This window comes from Schistocerca cancellata, chromosome 2 (genome assembly GCF_023864275.1).
Source record: "Schistocerca cancellata isolate TAMUIC-IGC-003103 chromosome 2, iqSchCanc2.1, whole genome shotgun sequence".
Taxonomy (NCBI): domain Eukaryota; kingdom Metazoa; phylum Arthropoda; class Insecta; order Orthoptera; family Acrididae; genus Schistocerca; species Schistocerca cancellata.
This window is the reverse complement of record NC_064627.1, coordinates 134590890-134618110: the sequence shown is the minus strand read 5'-3', so window position 1 is coordinate 134618110 and position 27221 is coordinate 134590890. Positions and strand designations below refer to the sequence as shown.

At 42.7% G+C, this 27221-nt stretch overlaps 1 protein-coding gene across 1 annotated transcript; it reads right to left on the bottom strand.

Moving 5' to 3' along the window:
* Positions 1 to 518: 518 nt before the first annotated feature.
* LOC126144144 (hemocyanin A chain-like) lies at positions 519 to 25603 on the bottom strand. Its single transcript, XM_049915473.1, has 10 exons — positions 25476 to 25603; positions 22899 to 23032; positions 20154 to 20523; positions 17682 to 18088; positions 15106 to 15270; positions 13402 to 13530; positions 11135 to 11444; positions 8650 to 8786; positions 5747 to 5854; positions 519 to 913 (listed from the first exon to the last, which is right to left on the bottom strand). Exons 1-10 carry the CDS (start codon positions 25552 to 25554, stop codon positions 728 to 730), a joined length of 2025 nt encoding a protein of 674 aa, XP_049771430.1. The 5' UTR covers positions 25555 to 25603; the 3' UTR covers positions 519 to 727.
* Between the last annotated feature and the right edge of the window lie 1618 nt (positions 25604 to 27221).

The following is a 27221-nucleotide window of genomic DNA, read 5'->3' as shown; positions in this document are numbered from 1 at the left end:
ACTAGACGAGTTTGATCCAAGCATCTTCGAGTCGTATGATGTGTCTCTGAATCTCGAAGAATTAGATGCTTCTTAGTGAGCTATTTCTTTGCTGGGTATGCATCTTTACGACCAGGTACCATTATAAACAACGCGTTTTCGCAGTTAATGCGTCGGTGGCTGTTCTTGTTAAAGTGTAAGTTTAGTTATTTGTCGCTGGATACTGGATCATATTCTCATTACTGTGAGTTCTTATATTCCTTTATATGTATATGAAATCTCATTCCATGTGGAGAGGTAAGACTGTTTCTGAAGGTAGTATTCGCTTTTGAGTACCATTAGAAAAGCGTTAAGATGTTCAGAGCAAAGCAATGATTGATGTATCCTTAACATTTTACGTTGACATAAGAGGTACCTGGAAATATGACTTTATACTGTAAGATACGTGTAAGGGTTACTAGGCTAAGGGAAAGGCGTCAGAATAACTGTAGAGCGTGCTTCAACGAAATATACAGCAAAATTAATTTTTATTCATAACAAGTTTAGATAAGTGATACAAAGTCGTTGGTCCGGTACGTAGCAGATTGAGATTCATTCTTGAGTTGAGACGCAGAGTATCTGGACATCTGACTTCAGCAGCAGTGGTGCAGACTGTTGTCGTCCGAGTGTTTGAGGAATGCTTTGAGGATGCTGGTCTCCTTGCTCTGAGTCAGGCGTTCTGCGGCGTGTTCGGCGGAGGCGGTGTGGCTCAGACGCTGCCCTTGAATGTGATGGTGACGTCGCGCTGGTAGATGTTCTTCGTGAAGAAGCTGTCCTGGTCGATGCGGCGGTCGAAGGGGAAGCCCATGGGTTTGGCGTCTGGGTAGCGGTGGCCCAGGGTACCGCAGTAGCTCACAGAGCCGCCGTAGTCGTAGTCGAAGGGAAGGTCGTTCACCTGCAGGCAGACACAGCACGTGGTCAACGAACGTCACCGTCCAAAACAAACCGCGAGGTGGTAAACAGAAGTAATGGACAAAAATGCCGTAAAATACTGAACAGAAATTCAGTCCTACAAAAAGATGCTGCGATTTACTCTTTAGCTCTATTACGTTTTGTATACAGTGACTACCAAATTCAAATACGGCAACTCCACGAAAAAAATCTGCTGTTTAGATTACGCGGGGAGAAGTTTACATGCTATTCTTATCCACATCAAATTTCAGAATCACTTCCTTCGATGTATTACTTGACTTTTACCCAGAAAATTTTCGTCTTACTCTAACAGTTATTCGTCCCATCTGACAATGGACGTGACAGTGATTCGAAACTACTAAAGAAATGACGAACTCAATAATAACAATTATTATGCACTTTGGATAGTTACGAAAGCTTTATTATGAATATGTTCGTTTACAGCATTTGTAGATTAAGACAAACTTTTGGTCAATGTTGACTGCAATATATTCCTTGAAATTCTGATGGTAGCTGGTATAAAATACAGGGAGCGAAAGATCATCTACGCCTAGAAAAGTAATCAGACTGCACTATTAAATAGTCGAAGAACATGAATGGAAAGAGTAGTTGACAAGGGAATGAGATACTACTGTTGCTTATCCCCAATGTCAGTCCATTCGTACACTGAGCAATCTATGAAGGAAGCCGAGGAGAAATATGGAAATAGATTCAAAATTTAAGGAGACCAAATAAATACTTTAATATTAGCCAGTGAGACAGATCAGATACGGCGAGGGACTTGGAAGCTGAGCTGTCGGAATGATTAGTATGGTGAGAACAGGTTAAGGGACGAATACAGTAACAACAAAACATGGGTAATGGTTCGTTGGTTGATATGGGGAAAGGGACCAAAAGCGAGTCCATCGGTCCCTTAGGATGAAGAAACGATGGGGAAGGAAGTCGGCCGTGCCATTTCAAAGGAACCATCCCGGAATTTGCCTGAACCGATTTGGGAAAATTACGGAAAACTTAAACCAGAATGGCCGCACGCGGGTTTGAACCGTCGTCCTCCCGAATGCGAGTGCAATGTGGTAATCACTGCGCAACCTCCCTCGATCAAGGGTAATGAAATTTAGTCGAATTATACTAGGATGCCGTGGAAATGAGATAAAGCCTGAGATATCACAATCAGACATTTGAAGAACGTAGTAGAAGAATTTTGCTTTTTCGGAAGCACTAACCGACAATGACCAAAGTAGTGAGGACGTAAAATGGAGACTGGCAATAGCACCAAAACTATTTATGAAAAAGAGAAATATGTTACTATCAGATATAAATTTAAGTGTCAGCCAATCTTTCATCAAGGTAGCGTCGTGTCGAAATTATAAGTGGGTGATAAACTGTTCAGGCAAGAAGAGAATAGAAGCTTCCGAAATGTGCGGATGTAGGAGGATTAGGTGAACTGATTGGATAACGAAAAATTAGGAGGTACTGAATCGAACTAGGTATGAAAAAGACTTACTACTCGACTGAAAAATGTATATATATATATATATATATATATATATATATATATATATATATATATATATATATATATATATATATGTACGATTCGACTGAAAGATGGGTATACGTTCGGTTCGACTGAAAGATGGGTGTATACCACTCAAAATAATTCGGTCGAATTCGAACTATCGGCCATATGTGGAGTCAATGTAGTTAACTACACCACCCGAATGTGCGGTGTTGTGTCGTAGGCGAGCATTCATTGTACTTTGACCTCACTTCCTCGGCGCTCTGTACCGCGCAGTTCATATCTGAATACGGCTTACCTCATGGAAGAAGTTGTTTTACATTACAGAATGGCGCAGGCGAGTCATGTATGGCGAACGACATGCCAACTGACAATTTAGCTTTGCGCTTTTCTCTGTAGATTCGCAATCCCCTCGCCAACTCTAGCTCTGTATATATTTATCAGGGTTATCGACAACGCTTTTGTTTAGAATTCAGAGCATTTGTCTTGTGATTTTTGTAAGCATATCCTCCATTAATAGTTACTGTATATTGTACACTCGTGAACTTCGACGACCTGCACATATTTAGATTCTCTTAGACAGCAGACTGTACTACGAGTGTTTCATCATTTACGAATCACTGTATGCAATGACGGCTACGAAAATATGATGGCAAAGTCCCACTGCGAAGTTCGATGAGAACGATTTTTGTGTTACGCTAAACACAGACAAACTGCCGGTTATTTCTTCCACTGGAAGTCCACTATTCGTAACATCTACTACAGTGCCCAATCGATAGATAGACACTGAAAACAAACCACGAAATTCTGTGAGCCTAGGGAGCAGTCGATGATTCTTTTAAGAAAGGTACTTGTTGCGTTAGACACTAAATAAAGGACCCGTATGAAAATACCAATCTTAAGTTCCACTCTTGAGTTCTCGCATTCGCCTCTTTCGTGTCGCAGTGAGGGAGAAACGCATGCCATAAGAAGATTTCAGAAAGCGTACGACGCATCTCTGGTAGGTTGGTGTTTATGCGAAATTGCTCCTATATTTAGCTGTGTATTAGCAAAGCACCAAATTACCTCGTTTAGTCCATCACTCGTCAAAGTTATTAACGTAGAAAACTATATAAAACCCTGCTCCACCGTGTTACCGTTAGCATTATCTAGATACTTTTTTTAATGTCACTTAAGGCTATTGGCACTTTAAGCCTAATGACTTATCGATTTCACAGTACGCGATTAATTCTCATTAAGTGTCGCCACGACAAGCAACTTTAGGTACGCTGAGGCCACGAACACGAAAGCACACGAGCGTGCAACAGGAGCACGCAGCAGCAGTGGGAGAATGCGAGTGCGCGGGCGGTTTAGTCCCAGCGCTGGGAGGGTGCCAATGTGCGGGCAGTTAAGCCCCGAAGGGAGCCGCCCGCCAGCTCAAACACGTTTATGCTGGAGAAACAGTCGGCGGGGCCGCAGTGTACACGGCGGAACTACTCCGTGTTTGCACAAGGACAGCATCGGGGCAGCTCCCCATCCTGTGTCCACTCTGTCCTAACTTGAGGCCCAAGAGAAGCAATGAAAGCTAATCGTTCTGCCGTCTTCGTCTGCGCTGCATCCATACTGTGGCTAGTCACAAACCGTAAGTAACTTAGACCGGGTTGTACGACAAACCAAGCTTAATACCTTACACAATAGAGTCGTTCAGTGATAGTGGGTACTGTGTAATCAGAGAACTTCCGTATTTACAAAGGGCTTCGAGAGGACTGTCCACTGACTCATATGTTATTTAAAGTTTGAATGGGAGATTTTTTAAAGTCACACAGAAGCACGTAAAACCCGTTGAGAATGGCAGCGGGCGATCATAAACCATACTGTCCCCTACCCGCTGTGCACCAGGTGATAAGTGCCGAAGACAGTGCGCGACTCTACCTCCGTCCAGCGGAAGCTGTTTGAAGAATATAACAAGTGGAGTTTAAAAATAAACAAAAAGAAAACTGAGTACGTGGTAGCGGGTGACCCAGTAACAGGAGTAAGGGAACATGAAAGGGGGGCTTAGAATATCCTCCATATTATTCTATCTGTAAATTGGAAAAACGGTAAAGAAAGGCAGAGGAACGTTTCGAAACGGGATTAAAGATGAGACAGAAAAACAAAAACTTTGAGGTTTGATGGTTGCATCGTAATCCCGTCAGAGACAAGGAAGAACACGGTTGAGCAGTTGAGCGAAATAGTTAGTGTCTTGAAAAGTGGTTTTAAGATGGATATCAACAAAATTAAAACAAAGTTAACGGAATGAGGTAGAATTAAAACAAGCGATTAGAGCATAAAATGAAACACTAAAAGTAGTACACGAATTCTGCAGCAGAGCGAGATGACTGAGGTAGAGAGCATATAAATTGAAAACCGGCAATATCTAGAAAGGTGTTTCTGAGAAAGAGACAGAATTCGTACGTATTACAATTTATGTGCCAACAGCCTTTTTACACCGGTAACACTCGTTCGCGGAATCAAGCGCCGTTGGGTTTGGCTAGCACTTGGATGGGTGACCGTCTGGGTCTGCCGAGCGCTGTTGGCTAGAAGGGCACGCTCAGACCTTGTGAGGCCGATTGAGAAACTACTTGACTGCGAGGTAGCAGCTCCGGTCACGAAAACTGACAACGGCCGGGAGAGCGATGTACTGGTCACTTGCCCCACCATATCTGTATCCAGTACCACCTATCGGCTGAGTATGATACGGCGGTCGGTCGGTACTGTTGGACCTTCCGAGGCTTGTTCGGATGAGGTTTATTTATAATTTAATTTAGAAAAAAATTAAGTGTTACGAAGCCTTTTCTGAATGTATTAGTCTTTGGTGTAGCCTTTTACGAAAATGAAAGGAGAATGACAAGCAGCTGGGTGGACAGTGGAAGTGAAACGTGAGTGATAAGCAGTAGGGTGGGCAATGGAAGCTTTTGAAGTGAGATGCTACAGAGTAGCGCTGAAGATTAGATGGGTAGATAGCGCAAATGTGGAAAACATCCTGAATCGAACTGAAAAGAATAAAATTTGTGGCACAATCTTACTGAAAGCAGTGATCGGTTGATAGGTTACATCTTTGTGCATCATGGGACGGACGGTTTGATATCGGAATGTAGTGTGGAGGAGATAAAAGTTATAGAAGAAGACCAGTGCTTGACTAGGGTACGAAGGTTCAAGTGGACGGAAGGTTGCAGTAGTTATGCAGAAATGAAGAGGCTTGCGCATGATGGACGAACGTGGAGAACTGCATGACACCAATTTTTGGTCTGAAGGCGCCAACAACAGGTGGAAACTCACCTTGTCCTTCTCGTAGTCGGTGAGGACGACGAACAAGGTGAAGGGCATTCCGTCACGTCGGCCCTTGGGCAGCAGCAGGCGGTCTGGGTATCCGCAGTGACGTACGTCCTGTAAAAAAACAACAACAACCGTTATTAAATTTCTTAACACGTATCTGCGACAAAGAAGTATTACAAAGTGTTTAACGCTGTAGCGTGTAGACCAGGGCTGTAAACTAGGGCACGAGTCAGGAAAACCATGGGTATCACACAGGACGGCTGAGTTGTCACACTTCCCGGCTCACTAACGCTACTTAAACATAACGGCCCTAACTTTAACAGAACAGTGACCTAATTTATAAGCTAATGACGAAGGCATTACTGCACCGGACACGCTATTTGTTCTTCTACGGCCTCTCAGTGATGTCACTCAAAGTTGTAGCGGCTTCTCATCCAAGGAATAGCTTATTGCTGGTCGTGATCGGAACCCGTTTTCCTTCTGGCAGTTTGTGTAATCGTTTCGTCTTGGAGACCGACGTCAATAGTACACTATTCTTGCCAAAGCTGTGAAAATTTCAGGAAAAACGTTCTACATAAGGAAGTACATCCAGTAGACAAAGTATCGTCATTTATGAAAAGTTACCTGCTGTGAACTGTGCGGAGTGCCTCTTACCACTGCCTGGAATGTATAACGTAAGTGCAAAATGTGAACCTTGCAGCTCATTAGTTATTAGAGGTTGTGGTCTGCACTTCTGTAGTGAATTAAAGTCTTAATCGTCCCTGGTTCAGAACCAATAAAGGTGTCGCATTGTGGAATCGTATATCTGCTGCACCGTCAACTGAACTAGGAGCACAGGGTTCGAAGTTCAGAAGCACCTAATGCAGTGTTACAAAAGAGAGGCGCATATCTCTGCTGACCCTTCTCAGATTTCACTCGGTTCTTTTGACCGAGCGAGTTGATGTGATAGTTAAGGCACTGGTCACACGTTAAGTAGGGGCAGGGTTCAGACCTCAGAGAGTTCAAGATTTGAATCGTCCATGCTTCCACTTAATAAGTTACGAGTTCAGTTAAAAAGAGCACAGCCGTTTAGTTGATTCGAATATAAATACAATAAACACAGCCCCGAACGCCTTTGGCAGGTCTGTGATCTAAAATGCCATAATATTTACCATGAAGTCAATGGACCTCATGCCTGAAGAGTCACCAACGATTTTGGCTGTCCTTTGACCATGAACCAATTGATCCGTTAGGCCGGTATTACACTATCAAATTTCTTTGTCCAATATCTTTGTCCAATATCTTTGTCAAAGATACTTGATAGTGTAATAGGGACTTTGTCAAATGTCGTCCAATATTTGATCAAATCTAGGGCCTCGCTGTATATTTGATCAAAGAAACCGCTTGTCTTCTGTTCACTGCAATGTGACATGTTACCACATGGAGCGCTAGTATCGCTGCAGCGTACTGTCGTCTGTAGTGTTTTTATAACCATTGCCGGTAAATACAATTGGTGTGTGCCAACAACTACAAAATTAATAGAGATGTCTGAAGCTGATGAGGCGCTTTACAACGTGAGGCACCCTGAATACAAAAACAGATTAAGAAGATTGGAGACCTAACTTGACCTACCTAACCTAACATAACCCTCTCCTGTAGCAAGGAATCGGAGTGTTATAGTGAGCCTGTCTTCTGAAGATGTAGCAGTTCTTAAGTGAATATTGTGCTTTGTGATATGAGGATACACTTCATTGAGCATATACAGAAATGTATGCTCATCCATTCTTAAGTAATTGATGTACGACTTGACGTCTTCCACTGTAAGCTCACGTAACAAGTTTTGTTGAATGCTTTTATCGTGTCGTCGTAAAACGCACGGCTTCACACAGATTAGATTAGTTTTTCGTTCCATAGATCCATGCTGAGGAGAGCCTCGTGGATGTGGAGCATGTCGATTTTTTTTAAGCTGAAATAACAATACCAATAGTATGAATAAATACAATACATCATTTGTTTCTATTAAAAATTTCGCCAATGGAGTAGAAGGAGTTGGCCAGTAGTAAGTCTTTCAGGCTCCTTTTAAACTGATCTTTATTTCTAACTAAATTTTTTATTACCTGGCAAATTATTGAAGATGAGTGTTCCTGAGTAGTGGACCCCTTTTTGAACTAAAGTAAGTGCTTTTAAGTCCTTGTGCAGATCATTTTTGTATCTGGTATTGTATGTATGAACTGAGTTGTTTGTTGGAAAAAGAGATATGTTATTTAAGACAAATTTCATTAAGAAGTAAATATACTGAGAGGCAGTAGTTAATATACCCAGTTCTTTGAAGAGGTTTCTGCAGGAGGTCCGTGAATTTACTCCACAAATAATACGTATTACACGCTTTTGGACCGTGAAAACTTGTTTGACTTCAAGATTTACCCCAAAATATTATTGCATATGACATTATGGAATGAAAGTATGCAAGCTTTTTCATTTTTATGTTGCCTATGTCTGCTAACACTCGAATTGCAAATACAGATTTGTTAAGGCCTTTCTGCAGTTCTGTGGTGTGCTCCTCCCAACTGAATTTATTATCAAGTTGTAATCCCAGGACTTTTAAGGCTGTCAACCTCGTATGTATGGTTCCATTTTTTCCCCCACTTCTTTTCCGCATGTGCACACAATGCAATTGGAGTACGTAGAACTGCTGCGGTTAATAACAAGTTGTTGTCAGCCATCTTGAACTTTGACGAAAAATTTGATGACAGTGTAATACCCCCTCTAGCGCTACTTCAAAGATCTTTGTCAAGTATATTGGACGGAATATTGGATCACATCTTTGATCAAATCTTTGACAAAGAAATTTGATAGTGTAATACCGGCCTTAGCCATAATCTCGACTGACGCTAGAAGGGCGATTTCTGGAGGAGTTGGCGACGTACCTTGTTGACTGTGAGCTGGATCTTGCCGGAAATGGCGTCCTCCACCCTCTGGGTGAGCACCTTGGTGGTCTCACGGTCAGGGATGGTGACGCTGGACTCGCTGGACTTGCGGGTGATGACGGTCTTGCCGGCGTTAACTGTAAACACACAGGCCAACCAACAGGCTGCATCAGTCTATCCATTTCAGCCGTATACGGGGTGTTCAGTTTATCTGAAGGCATTGAAATACCACGAAAACTACATATAGGATGCAAAAAAATTAACATTTGTTCGTTTCAGAGGGGGACAGCCAACGATACGAAACTCGACCCCCCCCCCGCCCTCCCTCACTCCATCGTGGGTCGAGGGGGCAGAAGGGCAACATTGAAATGTCAAATAGGAAGCCCTTATTTTCATTGCAGATTCGGAGTCTACGGAAGAAAATACATAATTTTCGCCTTCCAATGATATTTGAATCAATCCCCCCACCCCAACTCCGCGGTGCGAGGATAAGATAGTCAATTATTGCATAAATTTTAACAGGACTGCACTACCTGTTATGATTAGTCACCACAGTGGTTTGTTGAGCAGTCCCCTCTTCGTTTTGGCGAAGGAATACAACGTTGAGATTAGGGTTTCCCATTAAAAGTTATGAACTGATTTCTTACCCTACCTCCGCTGCGAGGAGGTGGGGCTTAATTCAAGTGTTATTGGATAGCATTTTTAAACACGATTGCTACCCATTTTGATTTTTCCTATTACAGGGCCACCTTTGGCGAAACAAAAAATGTTTGAAAGAGAACGTATATATTTTTCCGTATAATTCGAATTTGCAATAAAAACGGGGGTCTGCATTTAAGATTTCAAAGTTGCCGCCCTGCCTCCGCAAACGCGGTGGAGTGCAGGGTCGAGTTTGACAACACTGAATGTCGCCATCTACGGCGAACAAATTTTAGCTGCAAATTGTTTGTGCAGTTTTCGAGATATTTCACTGTTTCAGATAAACTGAACATCCTGTATATGACGAGTTCTATGAAAATGTTCTAAACAGTAAATAGGTTAGCAACGTGAACAGCAGCAAATTTCCTTTCACTTGACCAACATTTTCTAGATGAGAGGTTTATGATTCCGTGCCTGTAAAAAAGATGTAAATCCAAAATAGCAATGAGAAGGTGATACATTATTGAATGATGTTTCAACCCCATCTGCGGGAGACACCTTCACAGATAAAGCAGCAACTGCCAAATACCTGAAGGTGTCTCGAGCAGTTGTGGACGAAACATCACTGAATAGCTTTATGCATCAACCACGGCGTTTCAACATAGAAGTTTTAATCGAAGTAAACGAGATGTGGAATTCTTCGTTGAATTAATAGAGAAGACAGTAAATCGTTTTGAAATTGTAAGTTTCAATTGCTTGTTTTATATTTTAATTCTGATCTTTTGCTAATTTATTGCCATTTATTAACATATTTGTAGATACAGCCAGTCTAGACTTTTGTTTGTGATTCATTTGGCTCTTCTCGGATGGTTATTCGTATAATTCGACTATGTGAAAGGATACAAACTTTCACGTGTTTGGTACCTTCACGTCTTTTATTTTCATCTGCTGCACCGAAAGTTCGCAACCAAATTATACCACGATAAATTCTGTGATGTGATGAACACCATGATATACGTATTTGAGAAAATTTCAAAATGGTGCAAAAATTGGCTACGTCTTTTAAATGCACTGAAGTGAAAAACTGTGCACTGTGCACGCAGAAAAGTAACATCCTATGACTGGAATGTCAATAAATCACAACTGGAATTAGTCACTTCTTATAAAAACTTGGGTGTAACAGTTTCTGCGGAAATGAAAAGGAGAATTGTCCCAGAGGCTCAGTCGATCCTACAACGGAAACTGACTGCACAATACTTATGCGGCATATTGCTCAAGTGTGTGGAACCCACACGAATTAGGACTAAGTGGGATACTGAACGAATACAAAGAAGGGCAGCAGCAATGGTCACCAGTTCGTGTGGCTCACACGAGAGCCTGAGAAAGCTGTATCGGCTGGTGCTTTATTTGACGCTAACTACATACAACATTTGAAGCGAAGAATATAAGAATATACAAAGGCCCTCCACTACAGTAGGGACCGTAGAGACAAGACTTCCCGCACACCATACGCGACTGTACGGGAAGAAACCCTAACACGTTTTATAGTGGTAAGTAACCTTTACCATGTAGTTCACAGTGCCCTGCGGAGCATATGTGCAGGTGCAGACATCGCGATATCCTGGCGGAACTATGCTGACTGACAAAGCGAATAGAAATTTTGATGCAGATGAAGTCATAAACCAGTGCGTTAAGATTTAACGGTATTTCGTAACAAGTGTGGAGCCTTAAGTATTTCCCCTGTCTATTCCATTGCGTTAAGATTGAACGGTACTTCGTAACAAGTGTAGAGTCGTAAGTACTTCCCCCGTCTGTGCTGATACTTGGTGTTAGCTGCAGTGCCTACCTTTGGCGACGAACTTGTCGATCTCGACGATGTAGTGCCTCTTGTCGTTGATGGGGATCTCCTGGCCGAACCAGTCGTACTTGGGTCCTAGGAAGACGCGCACCGTGACGAGTCGCTCGGCCTCGCTGTTGACCCTGACGCTGAAGACGAACGGCTTGTGGTTGAGGCGGCGCACACGGGCGTGGATGCTGACGTCGGGCAGTTCCTCCGTGTCGTCCAGGGCGTTCAGCAGGTCCACGTCGAAGTACTCGAAGAACGTCTCCAGTGGGTCGATCTGGACTTCCTCGATGGACGTGCCGGGCAGCTCGAGCTGTGGGAATAAGGCAGCGTGTGAGGGACGTCTTCGCCGTGCCCCAATGTCGAGGTTTAACCGACACATTCAGAAATGAGCAATGAAGAGAGTACATGATATAAAGCTTCGATAAGACAAATTGCAGAATGTGGTCTTTTAATAATGTTTATGATAATGTTCTGTGTTCTTCTAAGCTGGTGATTACCTTTTGGGGATGGATCAGCCTGTATACCTCGAGAAGATGGCAGAAATTTATTCTATGGTTGTACAAAGGGCGTAAGTGGTTGTTTGACATTGTAGGCAGGCCATGGAAGCCATGAGGATGTGACAGGTACGGAAGAGAGATTGACTTTTACAATCAACAATTAAATAGTTATCCCAAGAACATTTAGTGTCTATTAAACGACCAGTTGATACTGTACACAATTGAGCGGACGGTGTGCAAAAACACATTAATGGAGGTATTAATATGCAGCAGTGTGAAATGGTCAGTTGGTGGGGAGGACGCATGTGAATCGTAACATTTTTTTGGTTTGTGCTGGTGACATCAAAAGATGAAGGCGGAACAGTGAGTGGAAATACTTTCGCTCGGCATACTGGATGCCAGGGACGGATGTTGCGATGCTGCACGGATCAAGACTAATAGGAATGAGGGAAGGTCTTGTCCATGGTCTGAGTAAACAGGGTTTACCGAAGTTGACGAAAATAATCTGTCTATAGCGATAAAAGTAACGTAATGGATAATAATGGTGGTGTATGGAAGTTTGTAGTCTCCCAAAACGCTGATACATACCGACTCAATGCAAATATTTCAAACATGTTCCAAGTGTTAAATTATTAATACAGGTATGTACATGTATGTACATGTATGTACATGTACATGTATGTACATGTACATGTATGTACATGTTATTTCTGCAATAGATGTAAAATACTGACGCCGTGTTGGTAGAAGAAGGTAGCGGATGCGTAGCTCCTTAGACAGTAATCAGGTGCAAGCAATAAATGTAGGAAATAAACTGACAGAAATATAGTTGACGGAAAATGTACTCAACTATTACTGTATCTGGCTGCATAAAGCAGAGGTGTGAGGTATGACTCGTTACAAAATTTGCATGTGCAATCATAAGAAACTATTCTATAGTTGTACAAAGGACGTAAGTAGTTGTTTGATATTGTAAGCAGGCCATGGAAGCCATGAGGATGTGACAGGTACGGAAAAGAGATTGACTTCTATAATCAACAATTAAATAGTTAAAATGTGGTTGTCTGACGTTGCAGGCAGGCCACGAAAGGCATGCGGATGCGACAGATATGGAAGAGTGCATGGCTTCTGAAGTATGGCGAAAGTGGTACATTTAGAGAAGCACGTGGTCAATACTGCAAAGGGCCAGTGTAACCCTGTCACAACAACGTAGTCACCTTTGTAAAGCATCAGAGCAGTACATTAACCTGTACCCTCCCCCCCCCCCTTCCCCGTATAGAAACAACATTAGCTGTCTCCTTTCTAGTCTCTACGAAGGTCACTGGTCAGAAAACTTCCTAGACCCTTGAGAACACTGCTATGGTTATTGGCAACTATCACAACTGATTGCACTTAGCATATAGGCAGTCTCCAACCATCGCACCCCCCCCCCCCTTCCTCTTTACGTGCTGTGAATCAAATGGGAAGAGGAGCAAGTGATACCTTGCCTAATACGCTACGCAGTTGCTGCTTAATATAAATACAGTTACGAAAGGCTTACACAGATATGACAAGAAGACTTGAGTAGCTCCACTGTAGAACACAAAGATCATTCGATGTCTTATTTTCGTTTTTCTGTCAGCTGTGCTGAATATCGAACTGTTTTGCAGTAAAAGCTTCTGTCTGATTGCGCGATGAGTGAGTTTTGGGAATTACGAAGCAGTTAAGAGCAGAATTTGCAACAGATAAGGTAGGTTAGGCACGGGGCAGAATAGGAGCTTAGTACTGTACCTCCTCCCAGGTGTAGCGCGGCAGCAGGTCCTTGTGCTCGTAGAAGAGGTTGTCGATGTACTTGTGCAGCCGGAAGAAGGCGGGGTCCCTCGTGGCGGTTTCGAAGTGTTCCATCACTCCAGGTGGCATCTGCAAACGGACAGAGAAGCGTCATTAGTGACATCTCAGAGGTCTTAAGAGTAGAAGTCATCCGCCGTGTTGCTTATGTTTCGTTACGATTAATGTCAATTTCGTTCTAATCATCTGTCACCATTTTTCGAGTCAAAGGTATCGATTTCTTACCAGTTTTATTTTGGTTTCACTATTTTCGTCTTGTTGATGACACACAGAACACTGATGCTGAAGTGCAAATCCTGACTCCTTTTTTTCGCACTTGACTTATTTCTAGCCCTTCCACATTCGCGTTGTTCCACATGTCTAAAAACATCCAGCATGCTGGAGTAGCTGCGGGTCATCAACTTCTGTTGATCAGTGCAACGAAAAACCAATCCAAAGCTGCAAACTTCGCTTTTTTTATTAATTCGATTACTAGTTTCCGGCCGGGGCTCATTTTCAAATCATCGGAACATAGTCAAAAATGGTTTTTGCATTTCCGGAAATACGATTTTTGACTATGTTACGATGATTTGAAAATGGGTCCTTGCCCAAAACTACTCATCGAGTGAATAAAAAAAGTGAAATTTGTCACTTTGGACTTGTTTTCCGTTATACTGGTTACACAAATCCGCAAAACTTTTCTGTGCCTTTTCTATGCCACAGTTTAACGGTGATTCTAGTTGGAGTTAGGAAACGTACTCTTATTCTCTTTGTAGAAAGTTTGTCCAATTACAAATTTGTCTCAAATATATCTTTTATACCTTGTTTCAGCTTAAAAATGCAGTATAAAAGAAAATCGCTACTCTCTATCCACACGACAACTAACACCGTAGTTACTTGGTGGTAATGCCCTACTTATTTAGTTGCAGTTTCACCCTGTAGAACAGCCCTGAATTCAATGGAAAGAACCTGGCCACGTTTGAAAAGCTTCCTCGGGAATTGCAAACTTGTACCGGTATATTATCCTTCTCTCATAGTCAAGATATATCTTACACTCACTCATTACCTTTTTACTTCAGTATGTAGTATTTCTGCATAAATCTATGTTTGTGATACCAATTTGTGCAATGTCAGGAAACTAGACTTTTGGCATCTTTGCAGAACTAGCTGTCGTTCTCGTTATTCACTGTCTTTTTACCCTCCTCGTAGTTCTATAGCACAAAGACCTATTCAGGTCGAAGCATAAAGGCTTATAATTCAAGCGAAGATATGTACCGGCTGATGCACTGGATAAGTATTGGACAGGACGGGTTTCCGAAATCGGTGTTGCAGTTGCGTCGTTTGGGCAGTCAACTTTAGGAGAATCACAGTTTCTCCAACTAACATTCGGACTGCCGTGTCGATGACGCGACAAACTGCTGTGAACGGTGCCTGCACGGAAAGAGGTGTCGAGAATGGTATTTAATGTCCTTCTACCATGCACATCGAAATTCTTCGGTGTTTCTGACATGTGGTAGACGTGTCGTCAGAATTCGAACAAACGTTTCAAGACAATTGGAAGACTACTGAGTTGTTTAACATTTAGTTCTATCTCGTGTTTGCTGCAAAGCCCTACTGGGATGTGGAGAGTGCGTAAGACTTGTTGACGAACAGCTGGGGGATACTCACGTTGAACTTGCGCTTGGGGTCTGTGATCTGTCCCAGCATAATGTGGCCGTAGTTGTGGAGCGCACCGTAGTACTCTCGGTGCTTGGATCCTGTGGACGGCTCAATCAGTTCTCCAAGGACGTTGATGCCCTCCGGGCTGCTGATGTTGTACAGGTCGCCGGTTTCCTGCGGGACAGAGCAGAAATTCAAAAGTGAATCACCCTCTGCATCTGCAGCGGTGTGATAGACGCAACAATCAACTGCCACGCTTGTGGCTGTTTAGAAGTTTAAAATTGACCAACCATAGTAACTTTACATTTAGAAAGCAGATTTATGAATGAAACTATCTACAAGGACCACAAAAAAGAACCCCTAAACTATAGTTATATATGTGAATGAGATTTTAAACAAATCTTCTGCAATACTCGGAAAAAATAAGAAACATGAGGCTATTGCACAGCACAATATCATCGGACCAAGTCGTGCAGTACTGACAGGGTCAACATTTAACTATTATCGTATGGGTTTTGTGAAGTTCAACGAGTGTTTTTCTTTAAAAACGTGTACCGTGTTACTGGGTGTATCGTTGCAACACATTAATATGGACACGAGAACCATAACCATAAGGAAGATATGGTAACCTATACAACAATGTAAAGAAAATCCCAAGATTCTAGAGATTAATACCTCAATAAAAGTACTCACTAATGATAGCACAATGTGCCGAAACAAGTTTGCGTAGTGAAAAGATAAGTTGTTTTCACAATAGGCTACCTAAATTTCCGTAATTCGTCATTTAAGCAGGCTGTGAACGGCCAGTTCCGTCGATCCTTAATGTTTGATTTCACAGACAGGAAACAGGAGAGCGAGCTGACAATCCCTTTGCTACCAGTAATAAAGAGATGGGGAGAGTGCAGCTGCTGGGTTTTACGTTTAACAGTATACCCTCACAAAGCAGGAGGTTAAAAGTACTGTTAACGGAACTGAAGTGTTCTTGGGAAGAATGGACGATTTTGCACAAGCGATCACTGCGACGGCAGATAATGTATTGTTCATGTAACGTGCTCTGCTAAATTCCCGTTTTCAAGCCTTAAGTGTACAACGAAATATGAGCTGTTAACAGAAGATCGTAAGGATAAACTCGTTCACAGAAAACTTGTTCACAGAGCGCGTAAGCGAATATATAGTCCCTCACCTCTGAGGTAGCAGTTGGCTGTCGTACATTGTTATGCAACGCCAAAGGTACCTGGTAGTTGTGTTACGATGTAGTCTTATCATGGAACTGTCAGGGAGTGCCTAATGAAGTCTGTGAATAACGGAGTAGAGAACTAGACAGTACAAGACCAACAAATGAGAATTCTCTCGTCGATGATGTGGACTGAAGATTGTTCACGGTACCGAACTACCCACTGCGACACAAATGCGAAATCCAGCTCACATATATCTCACGTTACACCCTGAAAGTAATGCTTGAAAGCAGCGTGGTTTTAGCCGTTCTTCTTGATTATCGACAAGCAACTGACTCAATACCACACAATGCTATAAAATGAAGTTTGCAACTGGACTGAGGGTTTCCTGGAAGGGAGGATGCAGAATGTCATCTTGGATATGCAGGTGTCTACAGACGTATACGTAATTTCAAGCGTGCCCCAGGAGAGTCTGTTGGTTCCTCGTTATTCATCTTGTGTGTTAATGAGCTACCACGGAATGTTATTAGTAACCTCAGATTTTTTGTAGATGATGGGATTGTTTATAATGAAGTACTGTCTGAAAAAGTCCGTGTATAAATTGGTGCAAAGATTGACTATTGGCTGTTAATGTGTGTAATATAAAACTCTGCAGTCCACAAAACGAAACAATTTAGTAACATATGAATACAATACCAATGAGTCTGAATTACAATCAATCGACTGATAGTTGATACTTGGGTGAAATAATATGTAGAGGTATTAAATGGAATGGTCACGTAGGCTCCAGTCGTTGTAAAGCAGGTGGCAGACATCGTTTGACTGGTACGAATCTGGGAAAACGCAATTAATCTACAAAAGGTATTGATTAAAACAAACATGTGCGAGACAATTGCTGACGTGTGTGCGACCCATAGAAAATAGGACTAACATGTGATATTAAACGTTTAGAAAGTAGGGAAGCACCATGAGTGGCCACAGGTTTGTTTGACCCACGAGGGAGAATTATGGAGATTCCGAGAAACTTGTACTGGCAAGAACTTGAAGATAGTTCCTAAGAGTTTATGAAGGTCAGATTATACTAACTACAGAGGATTTGAGCAATCATTTTTCCCGGATTCCTTACACTAATGGACTGGGAAGGAGGCCTAATAAATGGGAAGTACGCTCTGCCGAGCACTTCACCGTACTCTACAGAGCACAGTTATTCATGTCGGTTATTGCAGTATGGCGTCGAGCAGGGTTTGTTACGAGGGGAACACAATGCGTCGGTAACTGAGAATCAAACCATTGGGACTTGAGTTACGCCTATAATTCCATTAAATGTAGGAGCAACGGTATGCAAGTGTCACTGGAACCTGTGCACCCGGTACAGGCGAGCCGTGCTCTTGCGCGGCTGACCACACCTACCGTGATCACGGCCTGCTGGGAGATGCACTCGCGGACGCGTCGCGTGTAGTCGATCATCTGCTGGACCTTGACGTTCTGCAGGTCGTGGAAGGCGAAGTTGTCGGGCCTGGCGGGGAACTCCCCTCCGACGCGGTAGGTGGTCTGCGGGTAGAAGCCGTCCTTGATGCGCTCCGTCCAGTAGAGGGGCTCGACGAAGGGCAGGTCGTTGGACAGGCGCTCGAGGTCGAAGCGGGCGATCAGCTGGTGGTGCATGTAGTAGAAGAGCTCGCCCTTGCGTTCCTTCCTGATGCCGTACTCGTCCTCCTTCCACCAGAACGGGAAGTCCATGTGCCACTGCGAGTGGTGCGAGTTCATCCCCAAGTCCTCTCCCAGGTAGGCCACGCGCTGCTCCGGGTTGCGGATCGTTCCTACAACATTGCAACGGTTTATTTTATTTTATTGGTCTCTAGGTACACGAACACAGCCAGTTCAGACTTACAGGGATGCACTTTAAATACCTGGGATTCACAGTCATGTAGAACTTCATAAAAGACATCATATTTACGCCACTGACTGTAACACTTCCTTTATTTCACGATTGCAATTTCGACCTTAGGCCATTATCAAGTGAAGATCATACGGCTATTAGGCCATGTCAACCTAAAATGAGCTGTCAAATTTATGTGTCCTTGTCATTAATATTAAATACTTTGGTGACGCTGTTCATAGTGCGAGCACACACATCCGTATGTCATAAAACAACATAGCCTGTAGACACTCACGTTCGTTAGCCCATCACTAGTCACATGTGTACTAAACTGCAGTGACAGATTACTGTTTTCAGGTTACTGGTAGCCGTCCTGGCGCGTAAACGGATTATTGCAGACCGACGAACAACGGTCACATATTGTGTCTAATATGGAACACACCAATTTTCTTCTTTTAAAATACATCTACGGTGAGAAAGTCCCGTATGTAATATAAGAACTGTGCCTAAAGGTAAACTTTCAACTTGCTTTTGAATGAATACTTGCGATCTAGCACTCAATTTCTTTTTTCAGTTCAGATGGAAGCTTATCGAAAATGAAATCTGCTTATAACGCACACATTTGTGATCAATGTTAAGCAAGTCCCATCGTAGCGTACATCGATTTTTCGTCTAACTTTCACTAACTGAACGCTGCAGTTTCTTCTAACTGAGTCAGTACTGCCATCAATAAATTCCCTGAAGGAGTATAAATACGTACAGGGACGGCAGAGGTTATGTGATTTACGGTCGTAAATTAAGTGCTGACACACAAATATTTGGTCGTAACTTGTTATAACCTGTTGTTATTAATGGCAATGGCAGTCACTTCGAGAACAGTATTTGAGATATTATAGCACGAAAAGTTATTTGTTCCTTTAAAGTTGCCTGATCACTGTGTAAAGCTGTTTACGCTATTGTCTCCCGATAAATGAGGTTTTTAAAATGATTGCTTGATATAGCTGCCTTCTTCCCAAATGCCTACTAATACACACGTACTCATGACTTTTATAATTATACAGTCTATTTCGAAGTTATCGTCTGCTGGTGAGTTTCTTGTGTTTCCACGAGTGTGTGCATTACTTCGTGACTCCGTTAGTAAAAAATGTAAGCGGAAGATCTGTGGTGATTACCAGAGGAAGAAAAGTTTGAACATGCATAAACAGACTTCAGTCTGGAACCGCGCGACCGCTATGGTCGCAGGTTCGAATTCTGCCTCGGCCATGGATGTGTGTGATGTTCTTAGGTTAGTTTGGTTTAAGTAGTTCTAAGTTCTAGGCGACTGATGACTTCGGATGTTAAGTCTCATACTGCTCAGAGCCATTTGAACCATTTGTACCATAAACAGAAAATAAGCATTCCAAGTTCAGGACGTAACTCTTAGAAGCGTGAGAAGGAAAAGTAAAGAAAGAAAGTCACCTAATGATGCTGGCTGAGCTACTTGACTGTGGATTGAATTAGTTGTAAAAATACAGCAATCAGCCACTTTTTATATAGCTTTATTTATGCCAACACTCGTTTCGGCATCTCACCCATCTTCAAGTGACGAAGATAGAGATGTATTTCGCCACTGAGTGGTATACGAAAGCCTGAAACGCATCTTGCTGTAAATAAAGAACTATATAAGTGGCTCGTTGCTGTGCTTCTTTAAGTAATTCATGCAAATAAAAACTTAGCTAATTAATCTTTGCCCTGAGGAAGGCCGTTGGAACACGACCGAAACGTCGCTTTGCTTTTGTATTTGAAGCATTTTGAACGTACAAATAACGATTTCAGTGTGAAATAATGCGTAATGACATAAGCTTTTAACGTAACCAAAGGGGCATGCTACGTGAAATATCCCCGGGAGCTTTCGTGAATGCAACGTTACAGGTATTTACGTCAGAGTACCCCTGAAAACTGGAACGTAGGAATAGCTGGGGCGCTTATTATGCCTCGGGTTGGCCCTTGTTGTTGGGGCGACTGACCTGTGAAGTTCATGTGCACGACGGCGGGCTCCTGCCTCATCTTGGCCTTGTAGGCGGCGTGGATGACCTCGGAGTTGACGAAGAGGTGGGGGTAGATCTCGTAGGGCGGCGGCAGCACGACGCCGCGCGTGTCCTCGCGGTGCAGCACGGCCACGCACAGCGCGTACACGAACTGGCCCTCGTTGACGCGGTCGCGCGCCCACGCCGCCGTGCGCAGGAACGTCTCCCAGTCGTTGGCGTACAGCAGCGACTCGAACAGCAGGATCATCTGCTCGCGGTGCGTGTCGTCGAACAGCGTGAAGATGGCGCCGCGCGGCAGCAGCGAACCGGCGCGGTACAGGCGCACCAGCTGCTTCACTGGGGCCGGGTTCTGCGGGCGGCAGATCACAACACCCCACCCTCAGTAACTTGAGACAGGCGAGCTCGACAAACAAGCATCTGCACAAATATTCTTCCCCGGCAAACACTACAAGCATTCTCGTACAAGATTTTGGAATACGCTTAACTTCCGAAAAACCGATTTGCTTATTTTCGCAGGCTTTGCCTTCGAGTCATGAAAGCAGCGAACGAGGAAATGCCAGGTAAACGCCGGGCAGTAAAACGAAAAGCTTATTCTAACATTAAGATACCCTGAGAGTTGAATATGTAACCGTGTTACTAGTATAAAAACTTCAGGATCAATGGACAAAAAATATGAACTCCTATCGCTCGTAACACTATTGATTACAAATCAGGATACGAGGGCTATCCAGAAAGTAAGTTCCGATCGGTCGGGAAATGGAAACCACTGAAAAAATCCGATGAAGCTTTGCACAGATATTTTGGGCAGTGTCTGTAGAACGCCCGCCGGTCGCGTCACAACGCTCTTTTCAGTTCTGAGCGCACAGTGAACACGTGAATGTACCTAGAAAATAGTGTCTCCCGCCAAGTACGAGGGCCTGGTGGGAAATGTCGCCTGAAGCTATGCAGCCCACGTAACACAACTGTCACGCCGTTCCTTCTTCATGACAATTCTCAGCTGCACTCAGCAGGGTCAATGAAGGTCCTACTACAGCGTTTTCAGTGGGAAGAGTTTGATCACCCACAATACAGACCGCAATTGACCCCCTGAGTTTCATGTTTGCTCGCACGTACCGCTGACTATCAAGGCAACATTTTCGCACAGACAACGAACTGTATACCCGCGTAGAGAATTAGCGGAGAGCACTGGTGGCTGCCTTCTATGACAAGGGTATTGAAAATTGGTACAACGCCCCGACAAATGTCTAAGGCGGAGCCGCAGTTATTTAGATAATTAGCTGGGAGTTGTGGCTAGCTGTTACAAATAAAACATTTTTGATTTTTACAGTAGCGCCCATTTCGCGGACGATCGGAACTTACTTTCTGGATAGCCCTCGTACAATCGTGAGAGAAGCTACAAAAGTCCACGGAAGACCGACAGCAATATTAAGATTACTCGCAAGCTAAGGATACCTCCGTAGTCGAATGCCTTGAGGAGGAACTGGATTCGATTCTCGGTACTGCCAGAGATTTTTTCTTGGTGGAAGGACTGGTACGGGGTGCAGTCAGCCTCGCCAGCCAAATAGCTTCTCGACCGATTAGTAGGGTAGCTCCAATGTCAAGAAAGCCGAGAACGAGTGGGAAGCCGTGTTTTGACCACATGGCCCTATATACCACATCCGATGATACCACCGGTAAAGGCTGATATGGCGGTCGGTCCGACATGTCTGGCCCATTTAGAGCCAGAACCTGGTACATTATCTTACCTCGCAAGCTAAAGGCAAAATGAAACCTCACATACACCTCTACACACACCTGTAATGGGTGAGTGTCAGCTTATGTATCTTATCTCTTCCTGCTCCCACACTGATGCTTTCATTGTCTTATTTTTCCCCTATGGGAGAATTTATCTATTTAACCACGAAATATTTGTCTCTGTCACGGTCACTTGCTTTGTTGTTTGTTAAAAGTACGACGAATACAACTTCCCTCTTAGACAGGCTTTCAATTTAATGGTCCTGAAGCAAGAAGGGATCTCAGCTTTCACGTACTCGAATACATTCTTGCAGTAATGCTCAAGTAATATATTTCACGTCGCTCGAAATGGTGTCGCTACGAAGATTTCCTGGTAGTTGATGTTTACCAGTATTAGCGTGCACACTTACCGAACTTCCACTGTTGCTAATGCGCAGGACAGACATTCGTTTACCCGACCGACCATGCTGACTGGTGCTTCTTTACATCATTTCAGACAAATACCGGCTAGTCTCGTTGAACAACCAAGACCCTACTTTCTCATTCTCGTCCAACAGAGCTAGTGGTCTAGTGATTCCGATATCAACGGGGTGGTACACTCTGATCTTGCCTGTTAATGGAAAGTACTTACAGTGGAAAATGTCCCTACATAGTCTACCAAGTAAGCAATTTTCATAGTGGTTTTAACGCACCCGAGACCGCGAGCCAACTAATGATTCGTAAGTACCTGAACAGTACGTGCGAGTTTCCCTTGAGGACATCGTCCAAACGGATACAACCACTTGCCTCTTACATAGAACCGTCGACCTCGTCGAAGCCACCAATTCTTCTGATCCTCCAATTTGGCATATGGATTGGAGATGTAAGAATACTAGAAGTCCCTGTGACTCACTAGTGCCTCTGCACTCCACTACAATACTCACACTGTAGTATGTGGGAGAGACAGTTAATTTTCTACTATAGGAAGACAGATGCGAGATGAGAGCTTACCCTGTAGCGAGGCAGGCTGTTGAGAGGCTCATAGGCGTTGCCCAGCTCGACCTGTTCCTTGTAGCGGTTGGGCTCGTGGACCTTGTTGAACAGTCGTAGGACCTCCCGCTGCTTCATCAGGAAGGGCTTGTCCGCTGCGGAAAACAAGGAGAAAAGCGGTCAGACTCGCTGGCCTGCGTTACAGGACGACAACATCCGATATACCACCCGAAACCACACTACCTCTAGAATGAGGGGATGGTCTTCACTCTCTGCATAATGATCGACAAGCTTTGTGACATTGTAACTGAAAACGAAAAGAAAAAAAAAATATGAAGAGGGAGCAAGGAGAACAAGTTTCAGGTAGGTAGGTGAGATGAAGACAAAGGAAAGAACAACTAAAGGAATAGCTGACAATTTATTACGATTTTTCTTCTGCTGTACACAGTAAACATGAGAAGTATTATACTCTTTCCATAGCGAGAGCTATGTCATCGAATGTTCGCACTCTCTGCATAATGATCGACAAGCTTTATGACAACATAACTGCTTAACACACAAGTTAAGGAAAAGAAAAAAAGCATGAAGGTGAAGCAAGGAGAAAAAGTTTCAGGAATGTAGATGAGATGAAGAGAAGACAAAAGAAAGAGCAACTGAAGGTACGGGTGACAATTTATTACGACTTTTCTTGTGCAGTACGTAGTAAACATGAGAAGTATTATACTCATTCTATAGTGAGATCTACGCTTTAGAATGTTCGATTACTACCTTTACGTGCACACTTGTGGTGATTTAATAGTTCTCTCAAGCTAAACGGTAAAAATACTTATATATGCTTACAATCAGCTTAAAATTTAAGCATAAAAGTGAAAATGAATGAATTCAGCACTGGCTGAGTACCTAAAGAACAGCCATGTTCAAAAGAATAAATTTAGTAATGTCAGACATGAGTCCCTAATTGGAAATCAGTTTTTTGGGGGGCATCATAGCAAAGAAGCATAAACAGTGACCATATGCGAAAGATATATGCACAAATAGAGTGTGAAATGAATAGCTAAAATTAAACAGAAATTAAGAGTCTTCTAGCAAATATCTACTACGAAAAATAGATAACTCTGTGCAACATTTCCTAAGTCACGGATTAATAATAAATTTGATAATGAACGGCTCATTATGGGGTACTGATTGTAATAGGTAGAAAAGACTGTAAAGATAAACATATCGCAGAGAATCGAAGCCAGTGGATGTAAAAGATACGAATAGGAGGCAGGGTTATAAAATGGTACCGAAGTAGTAGAACAAGTAATGACTATAAGAAACAAATTTGCCTTAAGCTCGCGAAGACTGCAGAAGCTCTTCAGTGCTGACTGCTCTCGACGAACAAGAATGGTACATGGAACAATAAATTATAGTGAAACTACTCTGTGCAGTAATTACAAAATTGCACAGCGAGGGAATGGTCGAGTATACCTGCCAGAGCTATTTGCTCATAATTCAGTCTTATTTACTCAAAACGACTTAGGGTGAAAGTAGCAGGTTAGACAACAATACTCTTATCGAACGGAATAGGGACCATTTACATTACAAACAGTGACACAACTCTCCCGACTAAGCAGATAGAAACTTTTGTGTTACGAACTGAAACTTCAGAACTTCGGTTTAGTTTTATCTGTTATGGAAAGCCAGAATTACAGAGTTGCATTGGAAAAAGTTACAGGGTAAACATCAACATTCATTATAACGTCAGAGGCAATAACGCTGAGTTTATCCCAAATCACAAAAGACAACACATAGCACCCGGTAGCCAGGAGAAAGTAAAGTCATCAGTGTCAGAGAGGAGTTGAGACAAATGGGTTTGGGAATTGAAAGTAGAAGCTAACGAATAAGGCTTCTATTCAAACAAAGCAGACATTAACTGATGCTTGTCAAATCTAAGCAGAGAGCAAGACATAAATGATGAAAGTGACTGTGGCGTTAACACAGATTTATAGTGACACAATTGTAGACAAAAAAGAGGAAAAGGGAAAGAATCAACACTGATAATGTCCTCTGGAAGAGACAAATCTATTCCTAGAACTGTTGGATATATTTAATGTTAGTTTACTCTTCGATATTATAAATCTTCTGGTTTCCTTTGCTCCTGAGCTGTTTCCTAATGGAATTCGCAATCACAGTTTAGTAATTTCAGTGGAAGGATGTAAATGCATATCATTCAAGTGAGGGAAATGCTGTGATGTCTATCGGGTGAGGCGAAATAACATTAAAGCTTTAATAAGGAGTCATCATCTGGACTACACTGGGCTGATTTATTTAATTTTTTATCCCGATTTGTAGTTGCATTTAGGCCTTACTAAAGAAAAGTTTTGTGCATTCAGCTGATGAGAATCCAATGACGTGCTTTTTACGAAACGAATTAAAATAAAATCGTTTCAATGCAAGTGCAGTGACCATCTCCAGCGCTGTGCTCCTTGATTCGAAACGTTAGTTAATTTCTAATTGCATTCCATTTTGGCGGACGCTTGCCATTAAACTCGGAAGGAGTTTATGGGAGAAGAGATCGTAGGAGAAGATATGTGTACTCCGAGGCAGGTGACTTACCCGGTACGTCGCCGATCCCGGCTTGGGCGCCCCCTAGCGCCACGGCCACCACGAGCACCGCTAGCCACATGAGCCTCATGCTGCTGATGCTGCTGTTGCTGCTGCTGTTGGCCGGAGCCAGCGATGCTTTTCCGCTGGACGGAGGCGTATTTAAGGTGGGCCACGCCGCACGGGTCTCTGTCCAGCCACCGTGCGCAACGTGGCTGCAGCGCCGGGCGCAAGTGTTGCCGCCTGGAAGGCAGACTACACGCCACGCACCTGCTGATGCTACGCTGGGTTCTGCGCAAGAGGAGTGCACTGTGCACTGTGGCTGAAAGTGTGGCCAGATTTCTCGATAGCTGTTACACTGGCGAGTTGGTGTGATCGTTCGTAAGAGTGGTGCTTCAGTTTACGAGGTGGTCTGGAGGTATCGAGTTCGACATGAGTTTCTTTTGGCGAATTTCCATCTATCGAGGACAGCTTTTGCAATAGTTTAAATCGTTTGTTGCCACCTGAAGTGTTAAGTTTTCTTTGTATGTTGTTTATTCCGATGTTAGACCACTGTCAAAGATGCTGGTAATGGGAAAGGATGAGAATTCAGTGCATTAACAATCAGTTAAAATTTAATCACAGAAACAAAACAGATCATAAAATGTGATTGGAGTGGTAAAAACTTCTTCTGCTTCTATACGTATCTGGCCGATTGTGGCCTGTTGAGGTTCCCATCACGTCTCGGTCTGACAGGATCTCTTTTTCTCCTTTGGTTTAAAGTTATTTGTCGGACGCTGTAGTCTCTACGGATCTACTTGTTGTAGATGTTCATTCCATTTCTTTTTGTTTTCATCAAATTCTTCTTTCACGCTGCAGATTTTCAACTCGTTTGGAATATCTTCCTCCCATATTTTATTTCTTCTTTAACACTCTTTCACCGCTCAAAGAAATCCAATTCTATTCCTTGTATTTGTTCTTCTTCTCTTTTATTGAATACCCACGATTCATTTATATACAAAGACACCAATGACACTGTTTTATAACATTTCAATCGTGTTCCCTTCCACGTTTTATGCTTTAAAGTTCTAGTAATTGTTCGACAGATACTTCCAAATTATTCAGCTTAATCTGCATGTTTTCTTCGTAATCATACGAAATTTTACATGCAAGCCAATTCAAACGTTTTACCTATTCAGTAGTTTATCCTTTAACTACTGTCTAACATCTCGATGAATATTTTCCAAAGAATCCATTGACTTACATGTACTATAACTTACAGGTACTATAAGATATTTTCATATAATATCTTGTACGTATTTCATTTAGTTCATAAATTCCCTTTTGTAATTCATATTTTCTTCCAACAATCAGTGTACGATTATCAGCATATAGGAATGATTTTAGCTTTATCGAAATCTTTAGTTGTACGCCGTGTGTATTCTAGAATTCCGTCTACCAACTGCAGCGGCAGTATAGGCGTAGAACACTGTGGAGGATAAACTATAACCTTGTCTCATGCTTTTATTTATTTTTATCGGTTATGCGTATATTTAGTGATGCTTTTTTAAACAGACTTTTGGTTGGTTATGTAAGTTGTATAAGACAACCTCTGTGCTTCATTATTCTCCGTAGCTTTTCTCGAATTGCATCACCTTTGTATCTATAAAAGAAATACGTGTATTTTTGTTAGGCTCTCTCTCTGCTTATCAATAAGCTTTCGTAAAATAAAAACTACATCAGGTGACGATTGTTTTTTTGTAAATCAGAACTGTTTTC

Coding starts and splice junctions, on each gene's coding strand:
- LOC126144144 (XM_049915473.1), bottom strand. CDS start 25,554: ATGAGGCTCATGTGGCTAGCGGTGCTCGTGGTGGCCGTGGCGCTAGGG. Junction 20,524..22,898: donor ACAGCCTGCCTCGCTACAGG/GTAAGCTCTCAT, acceptor TGCCGCCCGCAG/AACCCGGCCCCAGTGAAGCA. Junction 15,271..17,681: donor CCCAGCAGGCCGTGATCACG/GTAGGTGTGGTC, acceptor TCTGTCCCGCAG/GAAACCGGCGACCTGTACAA.